Source organism: Colias philodice, chromosome 1, assembly GCF_061535455.1.
Source record: "Colias philodice isolate Cphi_HAF_F1 chromosome 1, ilColPhil1 Martin Lab GWU primary, whole genome shotgun sequence".
Lineage (NCBI taxonomy): Eukaryota > Metazoa > Arthropoda > Insecta > Lepidoptera > Pieridae > Colias > Colias philodice.
The window spans coordinates 10114371-10139068 of NC_143086.1; the positions used below are offsets into that span (position 1 = coordinate 10114371).

A 24698-nucleotide genomic window follows, 5' to 3' on the forward strand; every position below is an offset into this window, starting at 1 on the left:
TACAAATATACATATATATTTATATTATTATAACTTTAAATTATTACTTATATATAATGATGCTAAGGCGTTGTAGAACTTTATAGGATTTTGTAGTAAACATAACATACAAGTAGGAAATGGAATACAAAGAGATAGTAGGTTGGATATAAAGGAAGAGTGATCAAGTAAGGGGCATGCAAAAAATATATGATCTATATCTCCTAGATCAGTTCCACATTCACAAATGGCACTGTTTAAAAACCCAGTCTCGCAAGATGAGCTGGGCAACATGTATGATCAAGACGCATTCTTATAACAAAAGAGGTTACAAGCTTACAGCCTGTAACTTTATTGAACCAAGGTTTAGTGGGAACGACTTCTTGTAACTTATAATATTGCATTCTTTTTTATAATGTACTTTGTTTCCAGAGATTTTCCCAAGACTCGTGCAAGTAAATTTTAGGCAAACTGACAAAGTCATGGAAATAACTCTGATAGGGAAACATGTCTCCACCAGACCTTGCTCATCAGCTTTTTCATTTCCTTGGATACCACTACACAAAGGATGTTTAGAGAATTGATATAAACAAAACACTTATCTATCTGATAAATATTGCCTCAGAAGACCGAAGGAATAGCGGATTAATACATTTTTTAACAAAAACTATTGACTATTATAATTTATAATTTCCTATAAAAATTGAAATAAAATTATGACGTTTGACAGATGAGTTATGACTTGAAATGATTTGAAATGACAATGACATTTAGGTATATTTGAAAGTTATCAAGTCTTAGATACTAGGTGTGTCAGTATAAAAATATGTAATTACGGAGAATTTAGGGAGAAATAGCCGATATGAAAAATATTATAAATGCAGTTATATCTGTGAGGTGAAATTGGTGAAATGAGGTGAAATGCAAAACGAGGGTGTGTGCCAAACGCACGTGTCAGTAGTGAAACTTCTTTGGCAAGATTGAAAGATACCAAAGTCGCCTTACTTTAAGGCGTGACGGTATTAGTATTGATATGACGCGATCTTGAAATTTTTATCTCAACACGCATATAGAAGTAACTTCAATAACATTTTATTAAATTAATATTTTTTACTTATAGTAAAATAAAAGCTAAAAAAATAGTAAAATAAAGGCTAAAGCCTAGTTTGGATCTCCTGCAATGATGTAGGTATAGGTAAACCAGAATCTGATGGCAAATTGGGAAATCAAAATTTTGGGTGTGCAACCCTAGGGAAAATGGACTGAACGATCTTGATACTGCTTATTTTTTATTTTGTCCTCAACATCATTAGTCATATTACATAAGTGAACAATACTGTACTTAATAATGAGATATCCACTTAATATTATGTAGGTACATACTCACATGTATAATATACATATTACTTTTATCTATGTAATACATACTATTATTTACACATACCTATATTTGTATATTCATTATCATTATGCCATGTAAAAATATGGATGTAATGATAATGTAGATCAAAACTAGATTGCTAATATTTTTTTATAAAATAAAATAAAAATAAAATAAAACTATGTTTATTTTCGTAAGTATTAAATATACACACATTATAAAATTGACTTGGACAGCTTGGACTTGACGAATAGCCGTATTGGAAACTCCTGTAATAAGTTTTCATAAAATTATATTGTAAGTAATCAACAAACAATATTATAGTTACCTACTTATAATATTTTTTATTTTAAGTATCAAAACGGGTAAGTCCAACTTACCAATAAAATATTCAAAATTGAAAATTGTGATGTGTTTGACCCTTCTTCATCGAATGTTTTTCTATACACATTATAAACAACACCTCTTGCTTGTGATCGCAGCGGCTTTTTCGACATTTTCGAAGATTTTTTAGACAAAATCCTAAAAATTATTCATCAATTGCAAAGAAGACAAATAATTTGACAACCAATTTGATAGTTGTCAAATAAAATTGCCATATGAAAATCTTTTATTTCGTAAATATAAATATGCCATCAGATTCTGGTAGACCTATAATGTTTTAATTTTTGACGTGACAACGCCTTATAATTCGATAGAGCCGGCTGCACGCACGAAAAAACATGACTCATGCTGCGTTACCTCGCGCTGAGGCGTTCCATGTATTATCATAATAATTAGAAAGAAAATTTCTTAACCATTACTTTCTACTCCTGATTCTTACTCACTTAACTTTTAAACCTGCTACAGGGTTACTAAGGCTTAAAGTGCAAGCGAGAGCGCGGAACGAGCGACAAAGAAGCACAATCGGACGTTGTCACGTTCAACTATCGTCAGTAAACCGACTTTACAGACAACCAATTTTTTTGGTAAAAATTTTATTTTTTTAAGATTTTATTACTTTTTATTGAAAACTAGCGGTCCGCCCGGCTTCGCCCATGGTACATGTTTATGTTTTCTTTCCCTAAGAACCATCCTCGTACCTACTTCAAGGAATATTATAAAAAAATAATTATCGAAATCGGTCCACCCGTTCACGCGTGATGCCGTGACCAAGGAAAACGGATTTCATTTATATAGATGCGCAGTAATCACATATATATAATTTTAGCTTTTTTCTAATCCTAACTATGTAAAATTTTAAGTTTAACGTTTTTAGTGTATGATTTAATATTTCTAAAATTCGGTGTTCCCAAAGTACAGCAGTTTGTAGTTGGCAATACCTGAAGTCAGATAACCAAACTGCTTGTATCTATGCCCTACTGTATTTCTGGTGAAGAAAGAAGAGTCAGATGCCGATTTCCGAACAGCAATCGGTATTGTTCGGTGTACTGCAGCGCTCGCTGTTGACTAGCGTGAGTTTGTTGTTGCGACTACCTAGTGTTCAATTATTATCGTCATTATTATTGCCGCTAATTTTTATAAATTTGAAATTAAAATGACAGGAAACTTTATTACATTAAAAAAATCATTTTAAATGTAAGTATTTAATTTATGCGACACTTGGAATCTTAAACTGTTTACATGTTTACAAGTTTTAGGAAGGTTAATGTGGTGGTCTCAGTTTTTGTACCAAAGTTGTACGCTTTAAGATGTTAAATTTTTTTCACGCAAATATGTTGTTTTTTGTTTAAATTATAAGAATTCATGCTTTGCACAGCGATTGTATAACTCTAAAAAGTTTAAAGTTTGTATAATAAAGTAATAAACTTACGTAGAATTAATTAAAAAAAATGGTTATCTCATTTGAAAATTTTTAATTAAATTATGGGAAGCATTTTACTAGACATGCGCAAAACAGTACGTCAAATAGTAATGCAACATCACGCATCTCTTCCACGGAAGTGATATTACTCCGTAACATCACACATTACCCGATCGATTTTTAATGAAATGATGACATTAATAATATTATAATGTTTATATTATATTAATGGTGATATGTGAAGTATTACAGATCATAATATTGAAAAATAGCAATAATAACTGCAATACTTATTAGTTATTACATATCGTAAAATTACAATTTAAGTAAATATTTAAAAAATGTAGTTGATTTTCCTTCATACTTGGCCACGTACTTTATGTTGTTTGTTAATAATTGTAATGAAAGCAAGCAAATGTACAACAAAATAAAAAAAGTGAGTGATGCGAGTGATGTTTGTAACTGATGCGTAATGCGTGATGTTGCATTACGTGTCAAAGTGATATTACTTTTGTACTATTACACGCATTACCTACCCATGTCTACATTTTACTCATGATCTATGATCGTGTGGGTAATGGTTTAAAATTTTTGATGTTTAAAATTATAAATACACTTAAAATTCCACTTTTTGGTTATTTTAGTTTTATTTTAATGTATAATATTATTTCATATCAATTTATTGTTTTAAATGGTCTTTAAGAAGAATAAGATTTAATTTTGATTCTTAAAAATTAAAACTCTATCTACTGGATGTTTGTATTTCAGGAGCACATGTAAATATGTTGGTTAGCCCACCGGGGTATATTTTTGATTTTAATTCAATAAATTGTAAAAGACTACAAAATTCAAAGTACCATTAAATGGTACCCATCTTGCCCTATTTTTATACAATGTGAATGATTTTGAAAGCAGCCCCTTTGAAGATATCTGAACTTGTTCCCTGCGAATAGCCCGGGCTCCATTTACCTTACAATGTTGTATAGAGCATCTCAAACTTTATACTGTATTGAAAATACAAGTTTGTATTTAATATATGTATTTAAAATATTTGTACATTGTATTAATTTTACTGGCTGTGGTATGTTGTAGTACCACTATAGTGGTGCCCAATTTTTTATAACATCAATTAATGTCATAATACAGAATTGAAATTAAGAAACAAAAATGTTTTCATTATTAAAACAGCCAAAAAGTAATAAATTTAAAATTATAGTAAAATAAAATAAGCAGTTACATTTTATATCTTTTAATCTTAAAAATGATATTTTGATAAACTTTACCTAATGGGTAATCATTAAAAAAAATAGATCATTTATGAAATAAGTGATCTTATCTATTATGTATAATAATTCTTATTGTCATTTTTTACACCAATTTGTATCTGCCACAAGATAAAACAAAAAAATAATACATACTAATTTTGTCATAATACAATAAAATATTTCATGGCACCAATTTATATCTAACAAAACTATGAACCTAACAATTTTTTGCTTTGCGAAAATATATTTTATATTTGCGACTGGATGTTATAATATCGTTATATTAGTGATGATTTAGAAATCGTTTATAATCCTACTACATATTTTCTTAAGAATTGTAAATGCAATGAAAAATCCGTCTCGAACCAAAATCACGCAATAGTTGCGCGTAGTAGTTCAACTTTTATGTTCTTAAAAGGAGACCATTACTTAATTAAGATACAAATCCATGCTATGCCGGTAATTATATGTAATTATTGAAATAAAACATTTTTATATCGTTATTGATAAATAATAATCTATTCTCATTAAAAAAAAACATCCTTTTCAGTTGCCCTCTAATTTAAGTATTCCTCATTAAAATACATTGCATTAAATGCCCCGTTCGAATCACATATACTTAGGTACGAGCAAGATAAATTGATACGTAAATAACTACATACAAGGAAAAACTATTTATACCTATTATGTCGGTCAACAATGCGCCGTTATTTAAAGTTTTTGTGCACTTATTAAAATACTCAGGCCTTATCTTTTTTTTTTTTTTTTTTTTTTTTTATACAACAACCTATCTGACTTTGTACATAAATAGTAATAAAATATTCTACAATGTCTGGAATAAATTTTTCTGAAGCGATAATACTGTTGTACTAAGTTTTAAGCGATTTTAATGATCTGTTTGTTCTCTTTTAAAAGTGCTAAAAAGAAAAAAATTAAATGGTAATGAAATATTTTTGTCAAACAGTCACCATGCGGTCGCTACGGTTGCTCCGGTGCCGGCCCTTCTCAACCCGATTCCTGATCCTGTCGTTTCTGGCGCTGGCCTTCGGTATATACTGCTATTACTACACTGTGACACCGGCTTCTTACCCGAAACCAAGTAAGTGGATATTTCTAGAGATTTCTAGATGGAGAAAGAGGAAGAGTGGAAATCTCAACTGGCTGCCGTCTTTCAGTTTTCCAAGATTATATTATGGAGAAGGTAAGGTATACGGAGTTCTACGGGCGCGGCGCCTGAACTTTCAGCGGCGTAGGTTATAAATAAATTAAAAGAAAAATTTCCAGAGGCATATGATGTATATAAATTCAAAAGTAATGATAAGTAAAGCGTGTTAAATCCTAGGTCACCAAACTCCCTTTATAAGCTTACCATCAAACGAAAATTTCATCAAAAGCTTGTGTATTTTAAGATAAAAAGATAAAGCTCTGATATTCAATGAGAGAAGCTATAGAATCATTAAGTATATACGATTTTCCTCTATGGATACATTTAAACATTTATGAATTGAAAATTCAATAGCGTGATTCGTAATAAGTCAGCTTAGAACTTGTACATTCAAGCGCGTCTTTTTAGTATAAATCCATTTCACATGAGGTTGCATTGACGATGGTACGGATTAATGAGCACAACTTTTGCTTGTAGATATTAGAGCCAATATAGGAACGTAATAATGCAAATTATTTTTCTATTTTTCTACGTTAATTATAGATAACTAGCGGTCCGCCCCGGCTACGCCCGTGGTACATATTTCGCAATAAAAAGTAGCCTATGTCCTTTCTCGGGTATCAAAATATCTCCATACCAAATTTCATGTAAATTGGTTCAGTAGTTTAGGCGTGATTGAGTAACAGACAGACAGAGTTACTTTCGCATTTATAATATTAGTATGGATTAATAAAAAAGAGCGTGTGAGCCGAACACACGTTAAGATTCAAAGATTCTAATTCGTCGCCTTACTCCATGACGTGACGGTATAGACATGACGCGACCATGTAATTTTTCTCTCAACGCGCCTAAAGAAGTTCTACTTCAAAAGAATTTATCGGTTCACTATTGGCGAAAATATCGATACATAAAAAGATACATAAAAGCGAACAAAGAATCTCCTACTTTTGTTTAATTCAGTTAAAAATAAATACTAATGCATACGTTTTATTCCTAGCTTGTAATGAATTTAAATGAGAATACCTTAAATAGACCATAAATTAGTTCTAAGAGTTACAGTTAACCACAATTGTTTTCGCGTTATGCACATTTTGAATATTTCACTTGTAATCGTATCTACAAATAAAATGTACAGCAATAACTATTCGTTAGAAACTACGCGTCTGCTGGATCACCGTGCAGCGTGCCATCAGACTATAAATAAAACGGCTATATGACGTGCACAAATCTTCTAGTCTTAACATACTGGAAAAAATTATATCGTATTTCTATTATTCAAATAATTCAGTTTATATATTTAAGCACTTAAAAGACAAGTACCTATGTTGTTTCCAGTTGTTTCTTTGATGTCGGCGTTGAAATAAATCTGAAGCGCCATCATATTTATTTTTAGTTTTAATTAATCCTATTTGCAAATTTATCTATTTATAATGCATTATTTATCATGCATTGATATTATTTGCGTCACCGCTACTCTGTGGTTAGCTATATAACCTCAACGCACTGGATTAAATTCTCAATAGAGACCGCTAGATATGATTTCAATCAAAGCTCATGTAGATTATCTACTTGGCCGGAAAATTAATGGATACGTGTAACAGATGTAGGTACGTATGTCTGGGTGTATCGAGTCCAACACGGGACCTCATTTCCTCATTTAGTTTATGTCTACGTTTTACGGCTTTTCGTTCTTCATTTGCTTGATAAGAGCTGATTATTCGAAAAGCAGAAACACAACTCCAACCTTGCTTATTTAATTTGTATAACGGAGACAGTTGTAACCTTGTAACAATGCCTCATACATATAAATCCGCTTAGGTATATTTTAAATGGTATCGTGGAACGGAAAATTGCAAACATGTAACCTGAAATTGTTGCCCTCTTTTTGGGCAGTCGTGTAATTAACACACTTCGTCTTGTTGTTCGTATTTTCTTCATTGTTTGTAAAGGTTTTATAGTTTCCATAACTCTATAAATTTTAGATTGTCTCTATTTTATATCTCTTTAACAAACGAGAAAAATATTGTTCAAATTTGTTTGTACACTTTATCTTTCAAATCCTTTGTGCTATTTCCCTGTCTTGTTCCTTTGAGATAAACTTGCATCTTAAACGCAATCAAGCATTGCGAGCATTGCAAATCTTGGTAATCAGCGGTTGGGTTATTAATAATTGACTTCACGAATGAGGAGGTTGACAATTTCTAAAAGTATATTGTATGTACTTGTATCATGTTGTATATTTTACTTGTTTGGATTTAGAATATACATTTATTTCACTAAAACTCTCATTGATCTGTTGTACGTCGTGTTACAAGCATTGTGTGGAGAGGGCGAACCGATACCATACTAATATTATAAATGCGAAAGTAACTCTGTCTGTCTGTCTCTCTGTTACTCAATCACGCCTTAACTACTGAACCAATTTGCATGAAATTTGGTATAGAGATATTTTGATACCCGCGAAAGGACATAGGATAGGCTTTATCCCGGAAATCCCACGGGAACGGGAACTATGTGGGTTTTTCTTTGACTGCGCGGGCGATGCCGCGGCTGGAAAGCGAGTAGTTTATAAAGATTTTGAACAAAATCTGAAGTAAAATCCCTCTTTGTGTCATAAAACTATTTAAAAATAATACAACAAAAAATAAGAAAGACGTACCACGGATCACGTACCATCACTAAGTATCGTATTATTCGAAATTTCTCCTTTACTTCGAAATTTTTGTCTACGAAAATACGATGCCATTCAGTATTGCCGTACTGCATATCCAAAAAAATACACGTGGTTGAGGAAATCTTTTAGCAATAATTTGAACTCTTTTTTTCAATACTATTACTAACGCATATATAAAAAAGTATAATAACAATAATTTATTTCTGTTTAACCATGTTTAACTGACTCATATAATATGTTTTTTTTTATTTCCGCTTTTTTACTTTTAAACAACTTTTGTGACTATAGTATAGTAGCGTCGCAAGTGGATTTGAGTTGCTAAAAATATGAGATGTTCAGAAAATAACTGTTCCCGTTGAATATGCAAATTGGTATTTAAACAGATGTTATTTTTGCATATTATATTGTGTATTTAGATGATGTCCATACTAAAATAGGAATCAATGTATTATTAGATAATTTCCGTATATAGGCGCACATAGGTACATATTTCTTAGCTGTGTGCGTCCCGTCGAACCGGAAGGCATTCCGGTTCAAAATTGACTTATAATAATATAATAAAAATTTCGCTAGAATTGCGAAGTATCGATTTGGTAGTATGGCATGTTAGACTGGGGTAGAAGCCTTTGAAAATAATGAAAAGATAAAAAAAATCGCAGTCGGATGAAACCCATTAGAAAAGGAGGGGAATATGATAAAAATTTAGGTGAAAAATTCAAAAAACCAAGTTTTTGGTCTTTTATTTCTATCTACTTCAAAATTTATTTTTTTTCTACGAAATTTGGTGGAAACTTACTTTATTATGTCCCAAATACACTGTAATTTATTTGGTTGAAAATATTTATTTTTTCGCCTTATTTTGAATTAATACCAAAAAAACAACCTAATTTTCAATCGAAAAGTCACCCGTCAAAATATCAGCTTTTTTCAAAAACTTGGAGTGCCTTTTATTCATTGAAATCTACTTTCATATTGTGTAAAAAAAATAAACACCACCATAGTAAATGTTCTCAGGAAATGCATACAAACAGTGTGATAATGAGCTTTTACTAAATCAGGCACACTTCTTGAACTCTATATCTTCTCTTGTATCGGCTTTTCGGTAATATTTCAAAAGAAAAATAATTATCTGTTCTAAGTTTAATATTTTACAGCATATTCAAAAGCAAAATGATGTCGATAAAAACATTTCAGGTAGTTCGAGAAGTGTGCCTGATTTAGTAAAAGCTAATTTTCAGACTGTTTGTATGCATTTCCTGAGAACATTTACTATTGTGGTGTTTATTTTTTTTTAAACCATATGAAAGTAGAGATTTCAATGAATAAAAGGCACCCCAAGTTTTTGAAAAAAGCTGATATTTTGACGGGTGACTTTTCGATTGAAAATTAGGTTGTTTTTTTGGTATTAATTCAAAATAAGGCGAAAAAATAAATATTTTCAATCAAATAAATTACAGTGTATTTGGGACATAATAAAGTAAGTTTCCACCAAATTTCGTAGAAAAAAAATAAATTTTGAAGTAGATAGAAATAAAAGACCAAAATCTTGGTTTTTTGAATTTTTCACCTAAATTTTTAGGTAATGTGAAAAAATTGTGAATACAAAAGTTGTAGAACTTTTAATTACCTACAACTTTGCCATTGAACTTTTTTCTATAGGACTTGTAGTTTTGTCGGAAATCGAGAGAAACCATTTTTTTCTCTTAAAAGCTCCCCCCTCCCGCTTCCCGAACTCGGATTGGCCGTAATTTATTTTTCCTTTTATTTTTATCATATTCCCCTCCTTTTCTAATGGGTTTCATCCGACTGCGATTTTTTTTTGTTTCAAAAATTATCTACTCTAGTCTATGTGTCATGCATCTATGTAACTTTGTCCAAGCAAAATTGTTATTCATTAAGATTGGTTGTTATGGTATGGCGGTGTAAGGTGCTGTTTTTTAAATTGTCTAATAATTTTGTGTCTAATTTAGCTAAAGTTTTTTTTGTAGTTACATCTTTAAACAAGCTATGAACGCAGCACTTAATAAAAATCATAATCTTTTATTAATAACAGTAGCATATAATTAAATTCCCTCGAGACGTGTTGATTGTTGACTAGCTCGTCAAGTTAATTATATCTTACCTTTAACCTGTTACTACATCAGACCGTTTGAACTGGTAATTATTTCAGTATCAAATGCATTTTACTCAAGTTTCCTCGATGCGCACGCTTTAAATCTGTCTTAAGTAAAAATCGTTTATAATTAACTAAATGTGCCCTGTGGTTTTATCCGCATTGCTTCCCTTCTATTGGTCTTAGTATGATGATACAGCCTATAGTCTTCCTCGAAAATGGACTATCTAACATAATATTTTCAATAATTGGACCCGTTGTTCCAGAGATTATATAAATATTTATAATTATAATATTAGTAGTTATAGATATAACTATTGGTAATGTTCAACTGCATTTCGCTTAATTAAAACTATAATAAGTAACAAATGAAAGAGATACGAAATTATAAAAGTCCTTTTTATTATATTTGGTTGTTTAAAATACAAAGCCTGGCATATAATAACGCGAATATCTTTCACAATAATTAATGAAGATGGATAGTTTTTATTTTATCATTTTACTTCATTAAAATCTGTGGCGTGTCTGAAGTTTCGCAATATTTTATGTAGGTACACGTAATAATACAAAGTGGTTTCGAGATGCATGCCGATACTTTAATTATAATTAATAGTGTTAGTAAAGAAAACTAAGCCCAATCTTCCGCGACTCACTCATATATGGAGACTAACTGTCGGCAGTATGCTGGAGATTTACATATCTACAATCTACATAAATTATGTTTAGTTTATACTGAAAATAATATCAGTCAGACCTAAATATATTTTATTATTAACTCCAAGTAAGAATTTTATTCAATTTTTCTGCTTTACCTTTAATTCTGTTATCGGAATGTACGTAACTAATCACATTTTGTCGCGTAAAAGAAATTCAATTTTCAAGCGTTTTAGTTTTAAATACATTTATTTAATAGCAACTTTTTGCTTTCAAAGTATTTTTAACATTTATTTTCACAAACACAAACTAGTATAATATCGATACAAAGCTAAATACATATTTGGTTTGAATAAACCATTGGTATTTATTTCTTGCCTAACGAGCTGTATGAAAGCTGAAACCTTTAGATTTTATATTTGTACAAAAGGTATTATTTACGCGAACAATCTTATTCTAAATTTTATCGGCTTTCCAATTACCGAGGTGGACTTTACGAATCAAAACGTATACAATCAAATAAAACGTGTTAATTGTTTTTGTATTTTACTTAAAATCGAAAATAAATAAGCCGCAATATTAAAGCAAAGTTATTTCGTATTTAATGCATGAATCATATTTTGTTGAATTTTAACAGGATGGAAATATATTTATTTTAACAATGTAAATATGTTCCGAAAATCTTTCTATGGTCATATGATTATGTTGATTTAGTAAATAAAATTTGCTACCTTAAAATCTTTGTATAAAAAGAGACCTGCATAGGCATGCACCACGCTTCATCAGGCCATACAGCTGCAGCATACTATCATAATATCTAACTAAATAGCTTGTGATACCGGCATCGAAGAGAAAAAAGTTTATGAAATTAACACCCGCGCTATAGTTAAGATGCCGCGAAATGAAAACTTCTTTACATCCTGGCAACTGGGCAAGTGAAATGTAGTAAATACATGAGGTAAATGTTCAATAATGCAATACATCTAAACATGTCGAATGCTTCAAGACGAACGCTCCTGGTTGTTGCAATCGACAACAAAGAAAAGCCAATTTCCTGCCTCATGCTGTGTCAAGTGTCAAGACTTACGACATGGAGGTGCTCTTGTCTGAAAAGTCTGGATTTGAGTAGCTCGTTCACGTCTTACATGTTTACAACCAGTCATTTATATACTTGTTAAAATCATCAATACATATAATAAAATTCTAGAAAAGTGGTGTCTGTACAATGAAAATATGTAAAAAAAAATTAGCAGGGGTTATTACTAAATCGATCCCAAACCCAAAACTATCGTTAAAATTTTTTTTGTCTGTTTGTCTGTTTGTCCGTTTTCCTGGTGCCTAAAAAATAATATTACATAATTTAAAATAAAATTTACGTAGAAAATTAATTAGACATTTATTTTTTTAGCTCAGTTTAGTAATAAATTTTATTAATTTTTTTTTTAATTATTTATGGTAGTACGTGTTTATTCAATAAAAGTTAAGTAGTAACTACTATGCAGTCACTATTCCACGCGGACGAAGTCGCGGGCACAGCTAGTGTTAAATAAATATTTGATAATTTAACCTACGGTCATTAAAGGCACGTCTTACATTATCGCTATAATATTATATAGATAAATAATTGTACCAGCGTGCAGCGAGTAACACCAACATTTGTTATCTAGTTTAGACTTTGGTAAAGTTTATGTTTGACTTGTATTGTTTGCAATAATCGTTTTATTATATCACTTTTTACGGATTCCCTCTGCGCAATCTAATTGTTTTCGCGTCGCGTTGTTTGTACATATCACAAGCTGCTGCATCTCGTCGGAGCGAAAAAGTAAAGAAATTTACATTTCTGTACTTTGTTATTTTTTAGTTTCGTGACCGGAGAGCAAATTGAATTTTTCATTTCATTCTCCACTTTTGATACAGATTGCTCGCTACGGGTAACGGGATATATCGTGTGCAAGTTTTGACTACGTATTTGAATAAACTTTAAAAATGAAATGGGAATTATTTAGACGTGGTTTTCAGTAAGCATTTATAGTGTGCTATAATAAATAGTAGTAATGGCTGCACCCGATGCCATCATGCCTCTCTGATTCACATCCTCGCTGCTATCACGCTGCGTTAAATTTTATTATTTTATTTTAAAAATATGGATTCGTCCAAAGCTGTTTCAACTTAAGCTAGATGGGTACATCATGGTAATACAACGTCTATTGAAATTTCTGCACGTGGGAATTTAATATCCTAGCGCGTATGAAGGAGCAATATTCTTGTAAGCTTTATGTTGATATTAAATTATTTTCTTGTATTTTTTGTAAATTGTTAGTTGGCACACGAAAGTCCCTTTTATATTTTATTTTAATGCTGATATTGAATAACATTACCTGATAATGTTCTATTCTCATAAAATATAGGTTTTTTACCTATAAATGAAGATAAATGTTCGTTTTGTAAGTGGTTTTATTAAGTAGGTATATATTTAAACTGATTTTAGACATACCTAAATTTAAAATTTAAAATCATTTTACAATTGTCAAAATGGAATAGTGGAAACTAAATGCCATATGCAATAAATGTAGGTATACTTTATACGACACACAAACTTCTGAAAAGGGTCACAAATTGTATTTATTTTCGTGAATATTTTACCCAACTTACTGCAACAGTTTGTAAGAATTTTGTTGGACAGTGTCAGGTCTCAGGACTGTTTATATCTTTTACGCAGACATAAACATGATCTCAGACAGACGTGTAAAACGGATGATGCAGTGCATTGTCTAACTGTCAAAATTCATCTAGAACCTTCTAGAACTCTACAAAGTTTCGTGCAGAACTGTCATTATTAATTATTATTGTGTTAAAGAAACTTTAGCTGTTTACAAAGCAGGAAAAAAAAAAACAAGTGTTCTTTATTGTTATTGTTTTTGATTAAATTAATATCCTGTCGTTTCAGCCTCACGCTGGTTTAAGTATTCTATTATTCTCATTATAGTTAATTAAATGACATATGTTTACGACTTCACTTTAATTTTAAATCATATTAACATTCAAATAAATATGTGGCTTCGTAAACAGTATTCAAGTTAATTAAAAGAACATCACAATACATTATTGAACTTCTTATTACTCTGCATAATAATTTCGTAGAGAAACGAGTTCAAGTCCTCTAAGCATTATCCTGCCTAATAGTAACAAAGTGTTATTAGAGAGGATAATGCTTTGAGGACTTCACATTTACATCTACATAATAAAAGCACTTCAATTATTTCATTGGCATTAAAAATCAATAGTCAAATCAGTAGCTTGACGGCTATTATCTTTCTTTGTTATAAGAAATGCATGGTATGACCTTCAATATGAAACGCGAACGTGGTCGCTCATCGCATTACGCAATCAATAATAAAATTGTTCTTCATCAAGAATCGGGGTAAGTAGGGTTGTGCTCTCAAATAACAAGAGACAAGTGCCCGGTTCAGCCTACGAGAGTCGTTCAATGCAGACAATAATTGTTAATTTCAGTATACCTACAGTTTAACATCGGCATGCTTGATTATTCGTCTGTAATAATATTACTCGAACTCGACTGCGAGAATCAAGCCCTGAATTTTGGGAATACTAAAGCCGACGCACATTAATTATTGTGGTATGCGGATTTTATTCGGCTTGTGTTTTAATTTTATACATTGATGAAAAGAGCGTCTGCATAACTGATAATATTTAAATAGTGACGTATTATTTTGCAAAATTGCATTTTGGAATATTAGCATACCTATAATGTAAAATAATTAGATAGACAAGAATAGGCATGACGAAAGATTTTGAAATCCTCTTCCATAATGTGTGTATACGTTTACTATACAAGAAAAACCCTATATTTCGGTAATATACTTAAATTTAACGAAGATAAAAGCCATTTTCCAAAAAATATTTATCAACTGTGCCAAAACAGCTCGCAGGTGTCATGGCGTAGGCGTGACGTCACACTTTGGTAAATACGTAATTATTTGTACGCATTGCGAAGAAAATTAAAAAAATATTTATTTAATGTGTGTTATAGAAACGAATTTCAAAGTTTATAAGTGGTGTGCAGTATTGCAATGTGAATCCACATAAAAATAATGCTCAAAAATGTGTTAGTAATTATTTTAAGCGAGAAAATAATAAGAAATGATTGTAAGTATAAAGTTGGCGCGGAGAACCCCGAACCATGTATTCGTGAATTCGCAATTATATTTCTGTTCTGAGTCGATAAAGCATACGTGAAACAATAGAAAATAAATAAAAATGCGTATTCTCAACATATTCATAACAACAAAAAACATCGGACGTGAGTTGTTTACTTAAGCGTGACGTCACGCGTGTTTTAGTCAAAATGGCCAACTGCAGTATTTCAATGTTTTATTTTATTGATAATCTCATTAATCTTAATGTTTTTAAGATTTCTAAGTCACTATATGTAATTTATCTATTATACATTTTCCCTTAAAAACACTAATACGATCATTTATGGATACTGTCGTCATGCCTATTGTTAAAAAGCGATAAAAAAGTTACGATTAAATACCAACAAAAGCTTCGACATTGTTATGCCCTTTATTAAAACATTTTTAACGCATACAATAAAAATTGTATATGAAGACCTTCTAACGTATAACTTTTAAATCCAGTTGAACAAAAGAAACGGAGCGTCTTAAACTTTCAGGCGATGCTTTGAATTCTCCATAATATCTTAGAGCATCTAAATTCTATACCGAGCTTTTGTATTTTGTCTAACAATGACTTAATGAAAACGTCGCGTCCGTCGTCAGAATATTGCACCCTCGTGTTAGCGCATAAACGTTCAATGTGACATAAGAACCAGTTTTACTAGTTTCTTGAACAAATAAATCTTCAATTACGTCCATATAGTTATTAATCAAATCACTATCACAACAAAGCATTATATTAAGCAAATAAGGAAAACGAATTAAGGATATTTAGCTAAATCGGGTCGGAGTACATTATAAGTAAACGCTTAACTGCGTCGTGAAAACTAAAACAAAAGTACAGTGACGTATAGTAAGTTGTCGAGTGGTTTTTGCTGCAGCTATTTAATGACTGCAGGTATTTAGCGCATAAGTGGGGTTTAATGTATTGACTCCTAAATAGTACTATTAACATTATAGTAATAAGAATTTAGTGGTTGGAAGTAAGCAGGAAATACTTCAGATAGAAGGGGCAACTCATTACATATATTTGCATATTTCGATCAGTTACGCGAATTACCAATGAAAAGTTTAAGCTGAAGGCGCTTTAGTCTGTTGAGAATTATCTTTCGTTACGATCTTTATTTATTTTGTTGAAGATCTGATTCCTGTTATCATCTCTTTACCTTTTTCATTGCAGAGCGAGACGGAAGTTTAAAAATATCTGAGTGATTTCGACTTATGTTTGTGCGACTTAAGTTCGGCGAATACAGTTCTTGATATTGCGAACATATTGTGACATACAGATGGTGAACAAATTCGCTTGCACTTGATAGGGTTCCTGTGCAGTTTTATTACCGTTTCGTGGTACAGCTCCCTACAATTTAACGGAACCAAGGTATTCGATATGTCGCACTGTAATGTTTATCCATTCTAGATATGTAGGTCGATGTTATATAGGAATAGGAGGAGTAGTTACAATGAGAATCAAATTTTTATACATATGGGTTTTGGAGATATTTCATAGCTAGCCTATGTGTTTTAGAATTATAAGTTTATCATGAATATAGTCGAGTATTTAAAATAAAATAAAATGAAATTTATGATCTATGGTTAAGCCATATATCGATAGTATATTTTGCCGAAGAAAAAAAGTACTCACTGAAAGGAGAATGGGCAAATTGGGTCTGAAACTTGGGCTAAGACCAATACACACGAAATATTGTTTTTCTGATAGATCATTACACATACCTTACGAAAAAAATAAAATAAAAAAATAAATCAACCGGGTTCTTGTACAGTCAAGGCAAAAAGTTTTATTTATTTGGCTCTTATTTTGCGCACAATAACGGTGTTTTTAATTCGAGTGAAGTAAATATAAATCTAAATGTCACTGGAGTGACTGAGTTTAACCACAAAAAAACGTCTAACTACGTTGAATTATAATAAACACGGTATAGGTACATGTTACAAAACATAATATTAGTGTATTTCGGTTATTAGAAGGCTTAAGATTAGTACGTATTTGTAAGTGAAAGTGAATTGGAGTAACATAAAGATATTGTCATTGTCTTATAACAGTTATTTATTGCAAAAAATATTATACACAAAGAAATAAAACTTGATGTGACTGTACAAAAACCCGGTTGATTATTTTTTTATATATATTTTTCCCTTTATGTATGTGTTATGATCTATTATAAAAACAATATCTCATGTGTATTGGTCCAACTCAAGGGTTCAGGCCCAACTTCCATAGTAAAATGCCCATTCTCCTTTATATATTGAATGTAAGGTAAGGTATTGAATGTAATGTTTTGACTTTTTATTACAGTATCCAACTGAATTTTTAAAGATTTTTTTACATAATCATCTATTAAAAAAGTTCAACTGACATTATCATAATACATGCAGTTACACTTCCTATAATTTGTACATAATAATTAAGTGACACTAGGTACATTAAATTGATAGAAGTAGTCAGTCCCCTTTGTTGGTAATTGAATATCCAGTCCCGGTGTGTAGCCCCGGTGTGTGAAGCAGTGCAGATTTGTGCAATGATATTTATGAATTAAATAAAAAATTAAATTAAATATTAATTAAATTAAATAGTACATGGTTTTAAATACATTTGGTTCTATTTTTTCGAGGAACTACATCGTATCCATCGAATCGTGACGTCATATTTAAAAAGAATATATGACCAAAAGATCTCGATCCTTTGATAAGCATACATGTTGCGTATGTCTATGCGGTATGAAAATAGCATAAGCGGAGGATGGCACAAAATAACGGCTATTCAACGACTGACTAGCATAAGGGCTACAGAGGCTTTAAATTGAAATTTAGATTATAGCTGTCTCATATTTCTTTAGATATCGACAACCCTGTGCCTGTGTGAATATTTAATATCTAGCACTGTGGCTTTAAATTTATACACCATAATTAGTATTAAGGGCTAATATAGTAGGTAGATAGTGCAAGTTGTATTCGTGTAGATTTTTATTTTATCAAGGATTATATTGACATTTATAAATTAGAAAGAAAAGAGGATAATTTTTTAACTCTTAAATTGATACATAATTTTAAAAAGTCGATTTAATAAAAAATAGTTTATTTGGGGATTATAATTATTGTATTAAATTATTCTTAATCATATAAATTGTTACTTGTGGAAAAACACAATCAAAGAAAACAAACATTATTATTTATACAAATGAGCGCTCTGAACTCTTACTACTAAACTCACCTATAGGTACTTACATATTACTTAAAAGTAATATTGTTCCCGAAATAAAAGTCACTTAGAAATACATAATTAGGTACTCAATTGGTAACTATTAGGTCTTTTTATTTCATAAAAGATTTAGACAAGGTTATTGTTACTACTAATTATAGACAGTGTTCGCCAGTCAAATGCAATACTTTGAAGTAGGACTCGAGGATTTATAAAAATCTTATGCAGAATTTGCGTTGTGTACGTGGAAGCTTAACATTTTTGTTTGATTGCTTTCGTGCACTAATTGGCGATGCTTATGAACGATGCATTCTTGTTTGGTATTAGTCGTTAGCTCGCTTTTAAATTCGTTCAGTAGGTATAGGATTCACGTATGGCGTTAATGAGCCCTGACTGCAATTTGTTTTGATATCGAATCCCGAAATCAGCCTGGGGCATTCAACGTATCAACTGACTATGGATGGTATAATTGTGTAAGGTATAATGTACATGATATATCAATTCTTAAAGAGAAAATAAGTGTGTCTTCTATTCAATGAATAAAATAGAAATAAAAATAAATTTTATACAAAAAGTATGATTTGTATAACCTACTTTGTTTTTGTACCTTCAAGTCATGCTGAATACAAAAACTACCATATTTTTCTTATTACCTACCTTATATTTTTCATATAATTCAATTTATAAAAGGTTCTTTTTTCCCATTCTGTAAATTAGAGCGAGGTTATGTGTGAAAAGTTTTAATAGCTTTTGTTACATAATCTATACTTCTATACTTCTATACTAATATTATAAAGAGGAAAAGTTTGTAAGTATGTATGTAAGTATGTATGTATGTATGTATGGTTTTCACGCATAAACTACTAGACCGATTTCAAAAATTCTTTCACCATTAGAAAGCTGCATCTTTACTGAGCAACATAGGCTATATTGCATTTTCAAAAAAATTAGAGATCCTTACCAAAAATGCAATAATGTAACCCAAGGTGTAAAAAAATCCTCAATAAAACTTCTGTCATCGCGTGCGCTGCGGAATCTATTGAAGATAGAACAAAAAAATGTTCTACGATATTATAGAATGAATCAATATCTACAAGAAAGTCCGCGATACCATATGTCCATCTTCAGTAGTTTAGTTACTACAACAACTTTTTTACGTTTTCAAAGTAAATAGAAGTGCCGACAGTAATCAAACCATGTTATCCATACACATATATAAATCCTTATCCCATTAAATGATGTTTTACTATAGACTGTTTCAATACCAGCAAAATACTTTTTAAATGAAAAGAATTGGATATTCCATTCAAAAGATATAACGAATTTTTTAAAGTGTCAATCTACAGAAAATAGTAGGTATACTGTTCGAGCAGGCCGTAGTGCGGGGGTCACGGAGGAATTCTACCAATATGCGTCTTGACGGAACACAGTGGGGTTTTGGTCGGTAGGAATCCGACATAACCCACGGCCCCTCCCCCGGAGGCCGAGGGTATCTATGAAAGATTTCCCCACTAAAACAAAAAAAAAGGCCGTAGTGCGGGACGGGGTAAAGGTGATTTTCATGTGATTAAAAATTAAACCTATAGTCCGACCTATAGTAGACTTTTCACTGTAACGATATCGCTATCTATGCGGGTGAAACCGCAGGGCATTGCTAGTAATATTATAAATGCGAAAGTTTGTATGGATGTATGGATGTTTGTTACTCTTTCACGTAAAAAATACTGAACCGATTACAATGAAATTTAGCACACATATAGAGGGTAACTTGGATTAACACATAGGATAGTTTTTATCCCGGAAATCCTACGGGAACGGGAACTATGCGGGTTTTCCTTTGCAAACGCGGGCGAAGCCGCGGGCGGAAATCTAGTACTTAGATAAGGCTTTTTTAAATCGTTCATATTCGGACGTGACTACGCTTAAATTGAGCCCACGCTCTGCCAGAGAATGCTTTATAGACCTTTCTACTATCCCTTTTATATGGACATTCTGTGACTATATTCAATGTAATTTCCCGGATTGCATTTGAAGGAAATTACTGGAAATTCCTTACATTTTTGACTTTCTCACTTTCCAGTAAATTCGCTATCGTGCTCATCGGCACGACCAGGGGAAGTGGCTGTTTTTTTGTTTAAATTAAATGTCAATATTTCTATTGGTCAACCTTTATTTATTTTCAATAAATGTTTTAGTTGCTGCACCTGTAGTAAGTTAAACTATGTGTGTAAATCAATGAAAGTCGCAAACATGTATCGATTCGGAATCGCTCTACCATAAGATGAATCTCTCTCCATATATCCCATGAAACCCTTTACTCTAAAAATAACCTTTATTTCCAATTTTTATCATGTATTTGTTTTGTCTGTTACAATCGATTTGATTCCACTCAAATCCTCTATATTATCAATAATATTTACACGTTAAAAACTAAACTAAGACTGCGGTTGATATTATTGTATAAAAGAGTCAATATTTAATAACAAATTCATAAATTAATGAAAAACAAAGATTGGCTCGCCAAAGTGGAAAAAGGAAAGCGCAATATAATAGTTGCTAATAAGCCGCTCAGTTCTCATCGGTTTTGTTTTTTTATTCGGAGCTTTTAGGGTTGAGCTACTGTGTCGGTAAAAGCTCAACGTATAAGTTAATATCGTTTGTTTTGCCCTGGGTCAGGCCAATTTCCGTGACGCATTTACCAATTACGCGATCGCTCTACACCTAAATTGTTCAAAAGACATTGCATTTTTTGCAATATTTCCTCAGATAGACCTTTAATATTCTGTAAAACAGACACGTTGTAAGATTAAAAAGAACAAAGTAATAATTGAAACGAAAACAAAAGATACTCCCGATAGCTTTCCACTGAAAGTGCAAAATGATTTAATTCGCTTCCATTATGAAACGTATAAGGCTTACGTTGTTGAAAATAATTAACCTTTTACCTCTCGTTTAACTCAGGCTCGGTTTACGTTGCCGCAAAAAATTAATATTCAGATAATTGCAATAGTTAACACTAGGTTGACATCTATGGCAAAATAGTTTCGGCGAGTTTCGAGTAGAGTTAGGTATAGGATTATTGTTATAATAGCTTACTACTATTTTACCTTTGTGAAAGTTTTTGTTCATTTTTCATAATTTATTTGGAAAGATCTTTTAAGTAGGAGTAGCAGCAAAATAAAAACTAAATGTGGTCATCATCTTCTATATTAAATATACACATTTAAGTAAAATGTCTTTTTTATTATGTATTTGTGGAAGCAGTTTATTTTTAACCAACCTTTTGAGGTTGAAATCCGAAGAAACGGAAGTAACGGAAATGGAAAACAGGATTAGATTCTCAATTCGACTGTATTTTTTTATATATTATGCTAAACCAATTAAGGTATTTAGAAGCTGGTGTTTCTCATGTGGTATTTTTACTCAATGAACGTCGTCTGTATCAAAACTTCGAGAAGGTTTTTCTACAAAAAAATGTAACTTGAAGTAAAAGTTCTACTGGCATAGCAACTTTCCGAGAAAAAATTAGTTCTAGATTCTTGATCTCAAAAAAGTAAGGATAACTAAACTTTTTTGTGTGATGTTTTTTTTAATGGAAAAAATACACTCTGCAAGAAGAATTTTTATTTGAATAACGAATATTATACAACTGAAGCATCGTGTCCCCGTGTACATCTGTTTCATAGATCGATTTTCTTTACGGACAAGTAGGTGATCAGCCTTCTGTGTCCTCCCAGGCACAAACATTTATTTTCTTCCTCTTCACTAGGAACGAGGGACCCTTAATTCTACCGTTCTACGCTCACGCGTTAACCACTGTACCAGGGAGGCAGTAGTATTATAAACAAATCAATAATCATTATTATTTGAAATAGTGCAATGGAAAAATAACGGATCAGAAATTCTATGTTATAGAGAAAGAGGTTTAACTCACTCAACTGCATTTATTATTCATGTTAAATTGGCCGTTTGATTTATAATTGAGTGTAAGTAATAGAGAAAATTAGTCATAAAAGCTATTATCCAACAAGTTGAATCGGTCGGGGACAGAACTTAGAAGCGGTCTATAATTCAAATGTTATAAAATATGGTAAAATATAGTTTCATATAATTTTTGTTATGTTTTGGTAAGCAAAAGATTGTGAAACACATCTATAATATTCAATTACTCGATAATAGTTATATATTTATTTTAAATATTTAACTTCATCCTTAACGATAATAATGAGTGGCGAACGTATACTGAGTGATTGAGGAAATATGTGTATAAAAGATGTTTTTGCTTGGTTCATTAAGAACATTATTAGGAACTTAACAGAGGGTTTAAAATCCGATTAAATCATTACGGTGCGGGCAGAATGTGATAACCAGCTGGCGGCTGCATTGTGCAAAGCGCCGGCTTTATAAAATATTGAAAATATTACGGTGAAAATCTGTTTAACACTTCATTTATAAAAGAATATCCAAGGAATATTATCTAGATAAATCGACTTAACTCCGAGACAGAGATACGAGGAATTGTGAATACTTTTTAGTTTTTATATCGGAAATATTCAGAAAATAAAAACTGAAATACATGATTATATTATTACAGTTATATTTTGTATAATACTTCGTATCTATCATGTGCACAGTGCAACTTTGTTCTCGACAGTGCAAATACCGACGTCAACAAATCAAAAGATTGTTTTATTCTATTGGTTAAACTTTAGCTGGAAAATTTTTGTATTCTTCCTAGAATAACGAAATATTTTTACTAGATAGTTTTAATATTCGGTGAATGGAAAATACTCGAACTATAAGCGTATAATTTATGGTCGAAACGAATGTGACATCGTAAGTATTTTGAAATTATGTATGTAGGACTCGTTAACTTAACTATCGCCCTCAGGGACCAACTACGTACAACTGTCCTGAAGTTAGGAACATACGTAATACGATTAAAGTACCTTAAGAATATAGCAATGTTGAGAAGTAGCTATACACTTACACGTTTATTTTACTTAGCGCGTAATAGAGCCCGTGTGGCTTTTTATTTCCTTTGTACTCGGAAAGTAATCCGCCTCGTTCGCAAAGGTATTATTAGAAAAATTTCAAATCAAAATAGTAAATTACAATGTCTAAATGGAACAGCGCGTACATAATGCAGTCTCGATTGTTAATCCGGATTTACTTATAGCAATCTTTATAAAGCATGCATTGGTTTAAATCCGTACTAGAAAACGTTAATTATAGCATATAAAATGGGTTTAAAATTAGGTGATATGCGTGTAATATTTAGACAATTATTTACTAAACATTGATAAGTTCCTGACAAATTCGTAATCTATATTCAGACAGCTATTCATCGATTCGAGTGAAAACAATAGTTAAGTGTTTACTGTTTATTACACACTTCAATGGTCACCCTGAAATATTGTATTCAGAGACGTGACGAGCTTCCAATATCGCGGATTATGAAATCTAGACCTTACAATTGCAGGCGTTCTTAGGAGAGGGCGCCTTAATACTGTAGCTTTACACTGTTCATTAGGAATTTTACCAGGCGAGATTGTTGTTTACAATTTATATAAAGAAAATAGTAAATAAAATATACCCTTACTGAGCTCACAAGTCACAATATACACAAACACCTAACGTGCGCAGTGTAGCAAAACTTTCCATGCTACCAGCTGGTAGGAGTCTGACTGACTGACACTGATCTTCCAGGGAAAACTATTTTCTAAAATGGTAGCACCTAATTGTTGCATAATTTGACGATTACAGATGTCTAGTGAAATGAATAAGTACCTACATATGTGTTTGATGTAACGCGCCAGGCGGTGCCCATAAGCGTCGGCGGCACTTAGCCCCATAAAAGGCATTGGATATCTAGACAGGAATGTAGTATACGGACGCAAATACGTACGGATCGCGTAAGCAAATATGTTAATATGCTGCTGCCATAACGCACGCCGGTCTTCGAAGGTGTGGTAGCTTGACCGATGTGAGCTTGACCCAATTCGGGCCGAAATAAACTCGACTTCCACTCAAACTTAGGGTGCCATACATTTTATGGCGCCTGTGTGTCTAGTTGACATAGCACTACCTTAACCGTTTGATATTAACTCAATCAATCTAGTAAATACAAAACTTTTTTTAGTAGATCAGGCTCCTGAAAAACAGTTTATTAGGAGCCCGGGTCATTAAATGTATGTAGCTAATTATGGGGGAAAATAAACGATTTATTTATACGTATTTATTTAGT

The 24698-nt window shown here is 31.6% G+C and overlaps 2 protein-coding genes and 1 long non-coding RNA gene across 4 annotated transcripts in view; 1 reads left to right on the forward strand and 2 right to left on the reverse strand.

The window, feature by feature from the left end:
- Window positions 1-24087, reverse strand: part of LOC149491307 (uncharacterized) — a 43631-nt gene extending 19544 nt beyond the window's left edge. The window contains exon 1 of the mRNA XM_089698103.1: window positions 24048-24087. The gene's annotated coding sequence lies outside the window, so the exon portion shown is untranslated. The remainder of the gene's footprint in view (window positions 1-24047) is intronic.
- Window positions 1518-2022, reverse strand: LOC149491308 (uncharacterized). The gene is made up of 2 exons (XR_016316090.1): window positions 1741-2022; window positions 1518-1629 (listed from the first exon to the last, which is right to left on the reverse strand). It is a non-coding gene; the product is annotated as an uncharacterized LOC149491308 (long non-coding RNA).
- alpha-Man-IIb (alpha-Mannosidase class II b) overlaps window positions 2741-24698 on the forward strand; it is a 67187-nt gene continuing 45229 nt past the window's right edge. The window contains exons 1-2 of one of the 2 annotated variants that reach the window (XM_089697169.1): window positions 2741-2814; window positions 5394-5528. In XM_089697169.1, the coding sequence (XP_089553295.1) occupies window positions 5399-5528 (130 nt within the window). In that variant the 5' untranslated portion in view covers window positions 2741-2814; window positions 5394-5398. Of the gene's footprint in view, window positions 2939-5393; window positions 5529-24698 lie in introns of both variants that reach the window. The other variant, XM_089697161.1, reaches the window with a different exon arrangement.